General features: G+C 38.5%; 3 protein-coding genes across 3 annotated transcripts in view; 1 reads left to right on the top strand and 2 right to left on the bottom strand.

Annotated features, from left to right (window-relative positions):
• LOC105835896 overlaps positions 1-11,770 on the top strand; it is a 115,950-nt gene extending 104,180 nt beyond the window's left edge. The window contains 11 exon segments of the mRNA XM_028193669.2: positions 4,860-5,011; positions 5,013-6,833; positions 7,251-7,462; positions 8,588-8,852; positions 9,073-9,294; positions 9,590-9,739; positions 9,804-9,911; positions 10,039-10,191; positions 10,258-10,368; positions 10,454-10,555; positions 10,648-11,770. Of these exon segments, the coding sequence (XP_028049470.2) occupies positions 4,860-5,011; positions 5,013-6,833; positions 7,251-7,462; positions 8,588-8,852; positions 9,073-9,294; positions 9,590-9,739; positions 9,804-9,911; positions 10,039-10,191; positions 10,258-10,368; positions 10,454-10,555; positions 10,648-10,776 (3,425 nt within the window). The 3' untranslated portion in view covers positions 10,777-11,770.
• Positions 11,616-13,039, bottom strand: LOC105835897 (dimethyladenosine transferase 1, mitochondrial). Its single transcript, XM_012679541.2, has 3 exons — positions 12,378-13,039; positions 12,150-12,303; positions 11,616-12,058 (listed from the first exon to the last, which is right to left on the bottom strand). Exons 1-3 carry the CDS (start codon positions 13,006-13,008, stop codon positions 11,797-11,799), a joined length of 1,047 nt encoding a protein of 348 aa, XP_012534995.1. The 5' UTR covers positions 13,009-13,039; the 3' UTR covers positions 11,616-11,796.
• Positions 13,040-13,048: 9 nt separating this feature from the next.
• LOC105835898 (cytochrome c oxidase assembly factor 3, mitochondrial) lies at positions 13,049-14,196 on the bottom strand. The gene is made up of 3 exons (XM_012679543.2): positions 14,069-14,196; positions 13,575-13,658; positions 13,049-13,504 (listed from the first exon to the last, which is right to left on the bottom strand). The coding sequence occupies exons 2-3, from the start codon at positions 13,582-13,584 to the stop codon at positions 13,227-13,229; spliced, it is 288 nt and encodes a 95-aa protein (XP_012534997.1). The 5' UTR covers positions 13,585-13,658; positions 14,069-14,196; the 3' UTR covers positions 13,049-13,226.
• Positions 14,197-15,595: the final 1,399 nt, after the last annotated feature.

The raw sequence follows: 15,595 nt of genomic DNA, 5'->3' as shown, positions 1-15,595 counted from the left end.
GACTCTTCGCGTACGTCATATTAATTAGTATCGCGATTAATTGATATTCCGCGCGCGATCTTCGCTCGCCGTCATAAGTCACGTTCGCTGTTATTAACAGCGGTTGTAATAGTGGTAATACAGCAAAGTGTTATATGCGCTATGGCGCAATAGGAATTGTACGACACTACGTGTGAATAAATGATAAAGTGCCGGTACACTTTTCGGAGCCTGGCGTATTTGCTCGCGATACGTCGACTGATCGAGACGAGTTAACATGTAGCTCAAGCAGTTCATGCTTCAATAATCGAGCACGGCAGTAAAGTTCGTGAGATAGCTGACAATTTCTCTTGGAGAGACGTTAAGAGCCATTCCTTTCTTAGAATGAGACTAAAGCCCCGTTGCACCAATGATGTTGGCTGACGTTGATCCCGATTAACTAAACGCCTCTCCTTTAACCAGACGGTAATCGAGTAATTTATGGGCATCTTCGGGAAATTGAGCACAAAAAAATTACTTCATACACATGCGAGGAGCATGTAACGTGTTACAGTTACCTTTGTAATCTGATTTCTCTGATAATCGTCCTTTGCATTTAAGTCCGTAATTAGAAAATTCACGTAACTCGACTTTCTTCTCAAATATTATGTGATTTATTCCGTAATGGAGAAAAAAATTTTTAAAAATAAAAATAAAGCTTTACTTGTACAAAAATGTTTTCTTTTATGTTTTACGTTTACTCTGAACTTAATGACGTGAACCTTTATATGCTCACGGTATGTGTGCGTATATACAACTTAGACTAAAACAGATCGGTCTACGATGATTTCCGGTGATCGTGCTTCCGGTGTAAACGCACTGTGCGACAACACGTTAGATAACTGCGGGCGAGCGAGCGAGCGAGCGACCGAGACGCCTCGTTGACTCGACGCATTGAGGTTTCCTCTCCGCTTCGCATCCTCGTTGCATCCGCTTTGTTATTTATACGCCTTTATACTAAATAAATCATTAATCTTACGAAGAGAAAGTCATTAAGTGCACCTCTTTTGAAAATAATATATTAGTTACAGTTAACGACAATTACAGCTAGTTACTTGAAATATGAATTATAAGTCTTTATAAAAATAATTAAATATTTTCATTTTTACAAAGTTCCAAAATAAATTTAAATAAGCTTTTTTTTGCTTTAAAATAATTTAACATTTTTAATCACGCGGAAAGCCACGGCTAAATGTATGTGAGAATTGGCCTTACGTTTTTTTTAATGACATCGATGCGTTGAGGTGTATACAATATATATTCTTAGGGGGATTTTAAAGACAGAATATCTCCATTCATTGCTTTGCACAATCTATCTCCGTTCTTCCTTCGCGGCGCGTTTTAATTACTTCCAGTCTACTTTCTAAGCTCGGGCACACAAGCGAACGCGCGTTCGAATTATAAAATCTAAACGGCGATTTCTTTTCCCAAGCCAGAATCTTTTTACGCTCGTTTCTCCTCCCGCCCGCGCCGGTCCCCGGACGAGCGAGCCCTCCCATGCAGGAGCGTGATGCGTATCGCGGATTATATTTTCGTTCAGTTTCACGTTTTATATTGTGCGTACGGTAATTCAGTAGTAATAGTAATGTAATAACTCAATGACGATGATTTACACGGGATTGCTTTCGCCACGCTCTTTCCACTTTGAAAATTAATAACTGCAGCCCATCTTGTTTTATAATTAAATTGAGGCGTGCCTGTTGCGCTATTCAGATCATATTTGAATATATGCAAATTGAAATTCTTAATTGCTGCGTTTCATTATCGTTAATTAACGATTTGAATATAATTTCGAGCATGATTTTCTCGATATATCAGAGTGGTCGATTATAAAAAATAAAAATAGAATAAATCAGAGGAAATCTAATATCGCAATGTACATCTTGTATAAGTTTCCATGATGCAATATACACGGAAAAAATTTATATAAAACATTATTACGTACGATAGTAGCCACGAGAAGAAATTTCAGAGAATTATACCATAAGTAATGTAAATACTATGGCAATTTGATGAAGAACATGGTAAAAATTTTCAGAATTCCTTCCTTGATTCTCTCTTACTGTCCATCATAATAATTTTCACTATAAAATTTTCTCCGTGTATCCAAATATAAGTTAAAAAAAAAAGAAATACATAAATAAGAAGGATTAAATGTAAAGAGTTAAGTAAAATAAATAAATAAATGTAGATATAAAGGATTAAACGTGAGCAAAATGGAAGCGCGAAAGAGATCTTCCTTGACGAGTACTCGAAGCATTTCAGAGATACTATCGATCATGCATAAGCACGAACTGCTCCAGCCACGTGCTGCGCCTGTAATAGATGCACCAGATCATACGCAGCTCGCAGGGGGGCGGGGGGAGGGGGAACCTTGATTCTTTCACGCCGTCGTTGTTTACCCACGGGCCTCATAAATCATCGGTTCGTTCCCTTGATCTGCGCGCGCGCTCGCTCGCATGGTCCAGAACCATGTAATTATGCTTTTTAGAGATCTCTCGTGTTTTCACTCCGTTCGCGCCGACGACGAGGCAGCCAGGCGCGAGGCACGATAAACCCTTTTTCGCACCGCGGCGATTCACGGTCCGTACATCATCAGAGAGCAGAGGTCTTCTTCGTTTTGCACGCGGTGGCGTAAATCCTCGCGCGAACGAGGGACTTCGTCGTTCATCGTTCATCTCGTGCTTTCTTGCTCGAAGAGAAGACTGGCTCGTTGCTTAGAATGTTTTAGAGCGATGTTCTTTTAACCGCGGCGCTCTCTCTCTCTCTCTCTCTCTCTCTCTCTTTCTCTTTGTTTGCCACTTGACTTTTTTTCAATCCATTGTTTGCATTTTCTACGCTTAATGTGGATGCACATTCTTTTTATGTTCGCCTTATTTGTCGGATAATTGTTTGAAACTCTCGGGGAAATATGCGCGCGAACATTATCTTTTTTTCCGCATCTTTCAGTAGCGCGCAAACTTTAAGCTAAGGAATTTTAAATATTATATGATTGTAATCTATTAATATTAGATCTTAGTTTTTCGATAAATATATAATATTATAATGGATTGGTTTTTATAATTATATTTAAAATATTATATACAAAAAGTTGAGATATGACAAACTAAAAATGGGAGACAGATTTACCACTTTTGAAAGCATTTTATACATCTGTACTGGCTGTGCGTCAATGCCATTTAACTTCATGCTAATGGCCAACGTGGTTAAATTCTCACAAAGAAGTCTCATCAGTCGCCGTGGCACAATGCTTAGTTTCGCAAAACCTCGCAGCGGCGGCAATTCATCTTTTCTTTTGCGTGCGTAAAGTTGATCCAAACCATAAAGCCATAAACGAGGCGGATCGGCGATTTGTGCAATCGCTTTTGCGGCCGGATAATCGCACGCGTCTCAGAAATTCCTGACGGCTGCGTAAAGTGGAGCAGCCGTGGAAAAACCGTTGAATTTTCTCGCGGCGAGAAATTTCGAGCTCGTTTACTTCGCAAACCATCCAAAATCGGTGCACTTTCACCAGTCATCAGAAATGCATGTCAAAATAAATATTCATTTAATATAATTTTATGTTAGCTTGAATAATATTTAATAAGTAAACCGATTTTTTTATTGCTCACAAATTCAAAGTTATGAAAATAGAAGATTTTAATTCTCCAAATAAAAATGCACGTACCTTTCAAATTCTAATCTGAAGTAAGTACCAGTAATTTAAAAAATGATATAGTTAAAGCTATTTTGAATCACTAAGAGTACAAACACATTAGCATTAGTTAACTTCATTGGAATTTCTTGCTTTTTACCGGGATGTACAATACTATTGTTTTACTAGAAAGACTAAGTTGAATGTACTTTCCTTCTGCGAATGCAATTATACATTATTTAGCGATACCATAAATCTGCTAAGAAGCAGTATAAACTTTCTCAGAATATGCGTTTAAGTAAATTTTGGTATCAAATTGCGCCGAGCGTATTTTTCACGGGTATCCGATTCTAGCTTTATGCTTTAGGTTTGCGGTTTCCCTTCCGGGGAATTTTAACGTTGCGGATATTCTCCAGACCCGAACGGAAATTCTCGCGTTGCACAAAGGGAGAAGAAATGCCTCCATTTTATTTTAATACAAAACGTAACAAACGGAAGAAGAAAATAAACCGCTGAGTTTTCGAACGTAAAATTAAATTATCCAAATCGTATACTTTTTCATAGCCCGAGTTCAAGAATTGTAGAAATGTTACCGCCAGCGTACTAGTTCGATTTTATTAAATTCTGTAGATAAAGGATGTTAAAGAGATTTGCCCTAAATAAGAAAATTATCTGTTTCATTGAAAATAATATCAACCGTACAGCTAATTTTAATGATACTTGATTTATTTTTATAGTAGAGATATTTTCGAATCTTTAAATATAAAAAAATAGATTTTTTTTCAACTGAGAGCGTACAAAGAAAAACGGAAATAAATTTTAGTTAATATTCTTGACTTTTTATTTTTGATACGTTTTACATGTAGTATGTAATAAATTTATAATTTATATGTTATAAATGTGCAAATTAACTCTAACGCAGATAAGAATATTTTTTAGATACTGCATAATTTTTAACTATAATTAATGGCTGCATTTGAATGAAAAAGTAACTTTGCAACTCCGTTGTAAGATTATTTAATACGTAGTTTTTAATTTTTGTCAGATCTAAACTAATGATATTAAATAATCCTACAATAGTGGCAAAACTGCTTTTCATGCTGAACACAGTCAAAGATATGTAAATTATTTATACATTGCGGAATTAAAATTTTGCATCGTCGTTATTTCATTTAATTACCAGTTGATCCCTTCTCAATCGCTGCAGAGAACTCGAGGAAATCCTTCTTAACGCGGAGTCAAAGCGACCGGTCGTTCAGTAAACCGGAGATCTCGGCGGGTGACATCCTGTTCTCGGATACGATGCGCCTCAGCCTTAGCAAGAAAATGAAGGAGTCCTCGTCGCCAATCATCATCGGCATCATCGTCGCCCACGTGTGCAATTTCGCGGGAGGATATTGCCGAGGAAAGCTCGCCGACAAGAAAAGGCGAGGCGGAAGAGCTCGAAGAAGAAACGGCCGGTAAGTCGTTTAAAGAGTCCGAGGCTAGAAAGAATCTCGAGGAAATTCCCGAGAAGACTGGCGACAATGTCGAAAGGGAGACTGAACCGCCGCCAGACGCGCGCAGCGATATTTCCGACGTGAGCAACGAGCATTTCCGTACGATGAGGCCGACGAGCTGGTCTCCGCCACCCGGCAGGCAGAGGCATCGCTTCAAGATCGGCGACTCGACGGCGAGCGCGGATCCGGACGAGAGTCCCGCCAACACGATCAGGGATCATCGGCGAACGATCTCCTCGGCGTCGACGACGTCGTGGAACTCGACGAGCTCTTACGGATCCTCGAAGATCGAAATCAACTCGCCCGAGAGCAACGTCTGCAAGATCACGGTGAGCCCGCGCTCGTCGCCGCTCGTGCATCGGCTGCAGATCGGTCCGGATTCCGGCACGAAAGGCGCCAGGAGAACGTCCATCCTTATCAACGGCGATCAAAATGCAAACACGGAAGTGACGCCGGGTAACAAGGTGACTATCAGCGTCGGCGGGGAGGACAGCGTGTGCAATCCGACGGTGATCTCCGTAAACTCGCAGGATACGCCGAAAGTACAGAACTCCGTGGAGAATCGCACGCTGGTGATCCTCCAGAATTACAAATCGAACATCGTGATCGAGTCGCCGAAAGACGACTCGCGTTCCAAGCAGATTGGAAAGGATAATCGCGCCGTCGAAAATGGCGAGACGAACCTAAAGGCGAACGGCGAAATGCCAGTATCGTTCAGCGACGATACCTCGTCGTCGTGTCGACACGCGGAACAACCGGCGACGAATTTCGAGAAACAGAAGAGGCTGAGCGTTGAGATTAAATCTTCCAATTCTAATCAGTCTTCGAGATTTTACGCGTCGGATGAGAGAACGGCGCGACCGGAATCCAAGACGCAGTTGAAGGACGTCGAAAATCCCTCCAAACTGTCGGGCCTGTCCAAGGAGGCTCTGATCTCTAAGCTGCTCGAAGATTCCTTACGAAAGGCTCGTGAGAACGGCGAAATTCTGGACGAGGACAGCGGCCAGGCCATTTTGAAGATCTTGAAGCAAAGTTTGCTGAAGAGCAAAGAGTACGAGAGCTCCGAGTCCACTCTGGAAGCGAATTACTCGCGCTCGTCCAGTCTGAACTCCGATGGCGATTTCATCTCGACGAATCTCTTCCTCGAGGAAAATCCATACGAGGTGATCAAGGAACCGATCTACGAGGAGATACCGGACGAGCCGCCGCCGTTACCCCTGAGTCCGCCCCCCACGGAGGATTACATCAAGGACAGAATATACTTCGGCGACGTCGAATATTACAAGAAGGTCACGCCGGGCCAATTTCTCGGTCCCTATTTGTCCGAGGAAGTTTTTAAGAAGTCCAACTCGGAGGAACTGGCGGAGACCTACTTGTCCAAGAGTCCCGAGAACTTCTTCAAGAAAATGTCAACGTCCCCCGAGGATGAGAATAACATCTCCACCAAGTTCGAATTGTTGAACTTTCTAATGGATTCCAAGGATCGCGCGCGGCCTGCGGAGGAGGACGAAGATGAAGACGAGGACGAAGAGGACGACGCCGAAGGGGACCTAGAGGCTCTTTACGAGCAGAAGGAGACTAGCCTGGGCGATCTCAGTTCCAAGAGTTCCCAGATCTCCAACGTGTCCGACAGCAGCGAGGAGTGCAACATTATCATGACGAGCTCACCAGAAACGTTGAAGGTAAGTTCAAAGCTAGCGCTCGGAGTAAGATTCGAGTAAACGTATCTTCGTTTTTGCGTTTAAAAATAACTTAAATAGATAAATTTGAAAGATATATAATTTACATAATAATTAATAAAATTTTTTGTAAAAGTTTACGAATCGATTATACTTTTGGAGTAATTTTTACATTGAGCTATAATCTCTTGGTCTGTGTAATTTGTCACTTCAAAAAATTCTGTTAAAACAATGTTTTATCTATAACTCACATAACTTAGAGATTTAAAAAATATATAGGATAATGGTAGAGGAAAATATAAATTATAATAATTTAGGTGAAGATAAATAAAATAAAGTCTCTTCTTCATAGATAATTATTTGAATAATTTTATATAGATAACGACAAACAATCTTAAATGTCTCTTATCGTCTTCGCAGTCGAGAACGGTCGATATAGAGAGAACCGACAGCGGAGTCGGCTCCGAGAGCAGCCAAGCCAGTAGCACTCGCTGTGTCGCGAGACGGTGGAGGACGGGCAACGTCTCTTCCGGGCCGGGAAGCCTCCTCGGCGGAATGCCGCAGGTGATTTCCGGAGCCACGAAGCTGTGTGAGGATTGCGAGCAGCGGCTGGACCCTCTGATAACAGACAGGTGAGGCCTAACAGACTTGAAATATCGGGTTTCAAAACCCGTTCAAGTTTTCGATGCGGTCCGATACGGTCTGGTGCAACACAGATAGGGGAAAATACGAACCGATATCTTGATGGACACATTCTCACAATTTAGTCTCGCGCCCTTTTTATAGCTTCGCGTCTCGTTGGAAAGACGCGAAAGCAAATGAACGTATAAACGTACTGCTTCTCGAAACTCGTTCCTTAATGCCTCCTCCTAAATCATACGCTATTATCATTTCCAGCCGCGGATTCGCAGATAGCGCTCGATGATCCGGAGAGAGAGGACATAACGGTCCTTCACTCGGAGTCCTCGCTAGAGCGTATCTTCCGCGCGGTCGAGTTTCAACCGTGAGAGATTCAGTTTGCTGCGAGTTCCGCGCGCGGGATTCGCGCTCGATTCGCCTCTGAACTATAAATCCGCGAACAAAAGTGCCGTTCTGCGTTCCAGCCTCTCGGGAGGTAAATCCCGCGAATCGAGGGAACGAATGCCGTTTCGTTACGGTCGCGGACTTTTCACAACTGTGATCCACCTGATACGCGTCCGTCTCGCCCGTAGCGATCTATACCGATCCTCTTCCCGTGAGAAATCAATCGGAAAGATCATCTCCTCACAAACTCGGAGGCGCATCGGTTCTCCGAAAGCTCTCTGATTAATTAACACCTCTCTTACCGTGTCTGCGTCCAGTGTTTTTAGTTCACGGTGCAAGGCTATCGAACGCGCGCTTAGAATTCATTGACCTGAGAATGCGCTCGGGTAGATTACGCGACAAATGCTGCGCGGGAGACAGTGGGCCACTTTCTCCCGGCATCGGTTTTTATTTGCCCGTGAGCGAAAGTGTCGTTATCGAAGAAAACACGGTTGATGCTTGATGAATGGATAATGCAATATGCGACTGGCAGGTTGCGACAGTCACTTTCATTCGCGATCGCAGATTGTACGTACAAATTCGTAGCACAGCCGCGAGCAGCCGCGTATTCGGATGTCTTCGCTTTCATTTGACGTTAATAAAATCCCTTTTAATAGCAACTTCCTTGTATGTAACGTCCGCGTGTCGCGACGTTGTGAAAATGTTTCTATTTGTTTATTTTTTTTTTTTTTCAGCGGTGTGGTTTATGCGCCTTTCGTGTGCAGGAAGTGCTCGAAGAAACGCGCGGAACGGAAAGAGATTATCACGGAAATCGTGGAAACCGAGCAGAAGTACGGCAGAGATCTACAGATCATACTCGAGGAGTTCCACCGGCCGATGCTAAGAGCGGGCCTTCTCACGTCGGAACAACTGTCGGCGATCTTTTTGAACGTCGAGGAGTTACTCGAGCACAATCTCGTTTTAGCTGAGAAACTGAAGGACAGCGTGGAACTTGCCCAGGTAAAGAAATCGTGCACTCATGTGTTTCGAGTTTTTTGATTGTATGGCTGGTATTTACAGTCAGAATTTTTATATTTATAATATTATCTTAAAATGGATAAATCAATCGAAGAACTGTATCAGCATCTTAAGATGAAATAAGATTACGAATACTGACTTACGAGCGCGCATTCAAAAGTTCACGTTGCGTACAAATGCCTGATTTTTTCGATTGCAACAGGTATCCGGGGATGAGGATCTCTTGACCGTGGACGTAGGCAAAATTTTCCTCGAGTCGGAAAGGATGCTCCACGCTTTCGAGAGCTACTGCACGCGTCAAGGCGGCGCCAGTCTATTACTACAAAATTTAGAAAAGGAGAAGGAGCTTCTTCGTATTTTCCTCAGGGTTTCTCAAATGGAGAATACGGTTTTGCGAAGGATGAACTTGAACTCCTTTTTAATGGTAATGTTTATTTAATTTTTTAAATAGAAATGTGCGAATTATTCGAATATACTAAGAAAGATTCGAATTAAAATTATTCAAAAATTTCGAATCTAACATTAAGAGTTTTGAATATGAATTATATATGTTGATAATCTTAAAATGATTTTATATCATATAATCAATATTATTTTTCTTACGATATAAAAATTTTTTATTATTATCCACATATTAATAAAAATTCGGCGCAAAGATTTGTACCTCTTTATCTTTGATTTAACTTAAGGACAAAATAATTTTATGTATTATTTTTCAGGTTCCTGTCCAAAGAGTTACGAAGTATCCTCTGCTTCTGGCACGTTTGCTTAAAGCGACACCCTCTGTTCGACCTGACATTCAAGAAGCGAAAAAGAGACTTAAACAAGCCCAAACGAATATCGAGCTACATTTGGAACATATGAATGCTGTAAGTACATTACGCACTGTACGAATGTAATACAACATTGAAAATAAATGTGTTTAATTAATAGGAGGCAAAGGATGTTACGTCGACAAAATTATGGAGGAGAATATCCATTATTCAGAATGGCAGACGCTCCATTGGCGAGCAGGATATGGTGAATATTAAGTTGAGAAAGGTGTGTTATTTAATTAAATTTATTTTATATTTATTTAATTTTGAAATATTAATTATTTGAATCTCTAATTTTCTACTTAAGTCTTGGTTATTTCATTTGTTATTAATATTTATAAATTTTTTTCTAGATGGCTGTCGAAATCTTAGAATGGGCACACGAAGAAGCTAGGTTTGTTCTCGAAGGACGTCTTTTGGTAGCGCAGCCAACTGACAATAATTGGAGACGCGGTCGAACTGTTAAACTCGCGCCTGTTACTGCCATGCTTGTCACAAATGGCAAGGTAAATACATGTTTTTCAATATGTCTCTTGAAACAATTTTGTGCTTAAATATATTTTTATTTTCAGCCGAATACTGATGAATTTAACGACGACTCGCTCTTTCCAAAGCATATAGGTATCAAGGAAGCTACTCTACTTCTGGTCAAAGAGAAACTCGGACGATATTCTCTACTACGAGTAAGTCATTTTACGTTATAATTTTCTTATTGTTTCGTAATAATATTAATACGAATTTTTTTTTAAATCATCGATATTACTTCAGGAGCCGCTATACCTCGATAAATGCATAGTATGTTGTGAAACGGATCTCGAAGATTATTTCGAAATACAGGAATTGTCTTCTAAAGAGACGTTTATATTTAAGGTAAGGCATTAGTTTTTTTTTCAGGGGTGACGGATTTTAATTGCAGAGAAAATTATTAGTATTAGTACGGATGGTAAATTGATTTATTATAGGCAGAGGACGGCGCGAGAACAAAAAGATGGTGTCGAACGTTACAAGCTCATGCGCAGTCTCTCGGTGCTTGGCGTAAACGTCGAGGGGCTCTTCCTAATATCATGATTTGCGGTGTAGCGAGGAACTAATAAAGGCATAGATTTAATAGGCGTACATGTAACGCGAACATTATCGCATTCGCTTAATGCATTTTTAAGCAATACTGAAGTTCTTCCACAGTGCGAAGAAGTCAACGATAAATTCACGTTCATGATCTCCAGATGAATTGGTAATGATTTATTGCGGAGAGAGAGCGCTAGACCAAAGGATTTCCTCGGCTTGTTGACACGCAGCTGTCAACGAGCGACACGAAAGTCTAGTTCTTATTGAATTCGAGGTATAACCGTTTGTGTTCGGTTGTGTTACAGTACGTTGCAGAAACTTGAGTTTCCTACGACCACTGTAAAATAAAACGCTACGTGGCCTCGAGAGAGTCGTGCATAATTCCATCGATTCCTAATAAATAAGTTTAGGTATACATAATATATATGTCTATAGGACTATTTAATATTAATGATTAAACCTTTCAAAAAGATGACGAGTAGCTGTGATATTGACCGGTGTATTGGGTATCGTTTTCTTCTCGCAGATTATTTACGGATGTTAAATACTTTATCCGTCACATTTTCCATCTGCGATTCTTTTTACCAATATCGCTTCTTGCGAAAATGATATTAATATAGGGTAGATTTTATTAGATTCGAGGTCATAGGGTTCGCAGATTAATAGCATCGAAAAATTCGCGTGAAGCGTCAAGGATACAGGGGTGTGTATGTGTATACATCCCGTATACGCGGCGTGCATCGAAAACTTGTAAAATTAGGAACTACACTTATTTCCATTCCTCCAATATTATCTTCTTATTCTTTCCCTCCAAATAATTAACAGTATTTTTACTACGTCTAACAAAAGCAAAATGCAAATTGTGTACATTGTACTATATTTTTAATTAAGAATTAAGCCATACTGTGTATGTATATAAATGTATATTTACAGATTCCTTCACACAGTTCTAACTGAAATTATAACGAATTAATGCTGCTGCAATGCAACCTGCGATTTAATAAAACTGAAATTTGATGCATGTCTGAGAGTATAAATTGTCCCGATTAGATACTCATTTCTTCCGGCATCTCTGCACAGTCCTCTACTACAACATCTTGCGTATTTTTTAGCGGTAATAAGTGCCGAGACGTGCGATATTCGTATAACTCGAGCTCCGGATGTTTCTTCAGTAGATATTTATAGGCAGTTGCCAGTCTATTGATTTCCTCCACTGTAAGTTGTGTCGGCCTGAGCGTCGGATCCAAGTCAGCTAATTTGTACATCATCAAACCTAAATCTTTGCGATTTTCCTTGGGGAATAGAGTCCTTAAAAAAACACAAATATAAAAAAATTTATTTCTAAAACTAAATTTGTGTTTATTATGACTAAAATAAATAAAAAGATAAACGAACTTACTCAATGCCTCGTATGCTATACTTTTGTCTAAAACTAAATACGTGTCTTGCTATTTTTGCAAAAAATTTAAAATCGTGTTGCGTGCGTGGTTTGACTAATGGTACAAACGACACCACTCCTACATCAACCTCTGGTTTTGGAATAAAAGCTTCGCCTGTAAATTACGAAATGGAGTGTAAAATTTTTATAAAATAAATTTAATAAAATACATGAGAATCACTCGATTACCAGGTATAGTGAAATGGAGTGATGGAAATGTCCAGGTTTGTGCCATTACTGACAGCCTACATCGTTGCTCATCGAACGGTTGAGCCACCAAACGTTCCGCTACTTCTTTTTGGAACGTCAACGTCATCTTTGTCCTGCCGAACGCCCAGGGTCCGCGTTGCTCGGCCATCGCATGTAGCCATTTAATTATGAGATATGTCGATACACTGAATGGTAAATTGCCTATGAGGAAGATATCCGGAGGTTTATCGGTCCAATTTCTCTTTTTTTCTGCCGGGAACAAACTCTCTATATTCGTTTTCAGGATATCGTCATATATTATATCCATCTTTCCATTAATTACGCTGAATGATTCCGCCAGCATTTCTAAAGTAGGCTTAAATCTTGGATCCTTTTCCACGACTATTAATCGTTCAGGAATCTTTTTCAGAATAGATCGGGTTAATCCACCTGGGCCAGGACCAATTTCCAGCACTTGACTCCCAGTGAGCTTTCCTGCCTTCTTTGCAATTTTGTCAGTTAAATTCTGATCCATGAGAAAATTTTGTGACAAACGTTTTATAGCACTCAAGCGGTATAGTTTCAATATGTCTCGTATGGTTGGAAGTGGTGGCAATCGTGGAGCAGACATCTTCAAATAATTCTTAATTTTTAAATAGATATTTCTATTCTTTTTCTTATGCTACAGATACACTTGTGTAAAAGATAATTTACAAAGTATAATATCTGAGAAGGAAAAACTATTACTATTACTTTACAAGTTTTCTTTTTATTATATAAGCGAAAAATATAAGCTTTTTAATAAACATAAATCATAAGCTTCTTTCATATTTCTAATAAAGTATCTTTTTAAGCCTTCTCAATCGTCTTTTCTGGCATTTCAAAGTCGTCTAAGAATTTTTCTTGTTTAACCGCATATATGGTATAAGCATAAATTCCAAGTGCTACAAGACCCAAAGAGATAGCGGTACGATTATTAGATCTACGATATCCCTGTACTTTCTTTGCTCTTTGAAAGTTCTGCTCTTCCATACGTTTCATATAAACTACATCGGTAGACTTGAGTTTTTCCCCGTCTTTGATTAAGTCGACTTTTGGCATAGTCTCATTTTGTGTAACTCGATTATCTGTGGATAAAATAATTAATTTTACTTATCCAAAAAATACTATATAAAATATTCAATTTATATAATTCACCAGGTCCCATTTCCCACACACCAGCGTCCTCAATTAGAACAGATATTGGTTACTTTTCTTCCTATATCAATTCTAGTTCAAAACCTGTAAATAGAGAAGAGATTGATGGAAAAGATTGCTTATTTATTTCTACAATAATAATATTGTGTTGAATATTGTATGTAACTAATGAAAAATATGAATTAGTATCTTTAGATAACACACATTGAAAATTCACTATATAAGTATATATAAATGTTTTTTACAAAATTATAAATATAATACATAAATTCAATAAATTTGTTAATTAATTTTTCTAAAAAATTATAGATAAAACTATAAAATAACTAAATTTTACTCAAAGTTACTTAAAAATTCTACTTAAGATTTTGAGGTTAAGTTAAATTTGTAGTAATTCTTTATTATTTATCTTGTGTGTATGACAATTAAATATTAATTAAGGGATGCTCTATACATTTGATAATAATATTAAAAGCTGCAAAAATTATACATACGATTGAAAAATTTTATAACTCAATTTTTATCTCACATTGCAAGATCACACGCAATCTAACACCTGTACACTGTAGTACTGTACCTGACTGTACCGTACCGTTCAGTGCAGTGCCGCCATCGCGACGATTATGGGCAATGCACGAAAATAGCTTCGACCATCTCCGTTGGTATTACCATGCTTTAATGTCAATTTAAATTTATCGCGACGTTTATTAATATTCTTTGATTTAAAAAATGAAATTAAGAAATGAGATATGTATATTCAACGTTCTACGTTTATCTTTAGTAAATGTGATTATTATATAATTGCAGTCATTTATAATTTTACCGATACTAAAACTTAAATCCATAAAAATCGATGAAGTATAAAAAAATACATAATCAATTAAAAAATAGCGCTTATCAAGAAGAGAATTTAAAACTGAAGAATTAAACTGTTTTTAATTTAAACTTTTAAAGTGAATATCAAATAAAATATAAGATAAAAAAAGAGAGTATAAAAGATATAAAAAAATCAAGAGACGTAATTTCAAAAGCACTTACCTTTATTACTGTTAGTAAAATCTTTACTTCTTGCAATTCACTCTTTTATAGTATAAATATATGCCATTCACTAATCAACTTTTCAATTACTTTGTTGATTCCACATAGAATATTTGGGGTAAGAATTAAACGATCTTAAGGTAAATATTATTTTAAATATCTCATATTTTTAGCGTATAAAAGCTTTTTACTGCTTTATTATAGACTCGTATTTCAACGTAGAGAGTACAATCTAATTTATTAGGTAAATATGAAAATGCGTATATTATAACTAGAATAGATATTGCGCAGAAAAGAGGCGAAATTATAAATTTAAAAGCCAAGAGTAGAATACATATATAAAGTTACAAAAGGATACATAGAATACATGCAATGCATATAGGTAAAGAATAGAGAAATTTTCAATAAAGAACGAATTTCTAATCTAAAATAAAAAGAATGATTTGCAATATTTATTTAACACGATATCGATACAAGATATTGTAAAATATATATTTTTTTTACAAAAGTTTTCGTATAAGCGTCAAGATAGAAAATGTATTTCTGCAATCTCATTAGTGATAACGATTTGCTTGTAGTACAATAAGGTATTGTAGTAAAATAGGGGCACCGGAGAAAGTAATCTATTCACTGTCGGTGGTTATATCTGTAAGACTCGTCGTCTCGTCGACGTCGTCGTCGTCGTCGATCGATTGGCTGCTCCTTTTCGAGAGGAGCCTGACAGCCATGTGCGTTGTGCTCTCACGTACTCACTCGGTACGTTAATAATGACGTGCACGCGTGGAATTCGATAGATTGCGAGCGATCCGCCATTGAAATTCGACGTACAATCGGTAGCCGGCTCGCGAGTGGATTAGGCGGCTCAGATAAATTTTCAATTGGATCGCTAAACTCTCTCACAGTAACTCATGTTGCACGTTACGCGCTGGCATATTCCCCGATAGGAAGATTTTGCAAATTGTACAATAATGCCATTAAAGATT

Source organism: Monomorium pharaonis, chromosome 3, assembly GCF_013373865.1.
Source record: "Monomorium pharaonis isolate MP-MQ-018 chromosome 3, ASM1337386v2, whole genome shotgun sequence".
Taxonomy (NCBI): Eukaryota; Metazoa; Arthropoda; class Insecta; order Hymenoptera; family Formicidae; genus Monomorium; species Monomorium pharaonis.
This window is presented reverse-complemented; position numbering and strand designations above follow the sequence as displayed.

Coding starts and splice junctions, on each gene's coding strand:
- LOC105835897 (XM_012679541.2), bottom strand. CDS start 13,008: ATGTCTGCTCCACGATTGCCACCACTTCCAACCATACGAGACATATTG. Junction 12,304..12,377: donor ACTCCATTTCACTATACCTG/GTAATCGAGTGA, acceptor CGTAATTTACAG/GCGAAGCTTTTATTCCAAAA. Junction 12,059..12,149: donor TATAGCATACGAGGCATTGA/GTAAGTTCGTTT, acceptor TGTTTTTTTAAG/GACTCTATTCCCCAAGGAAA.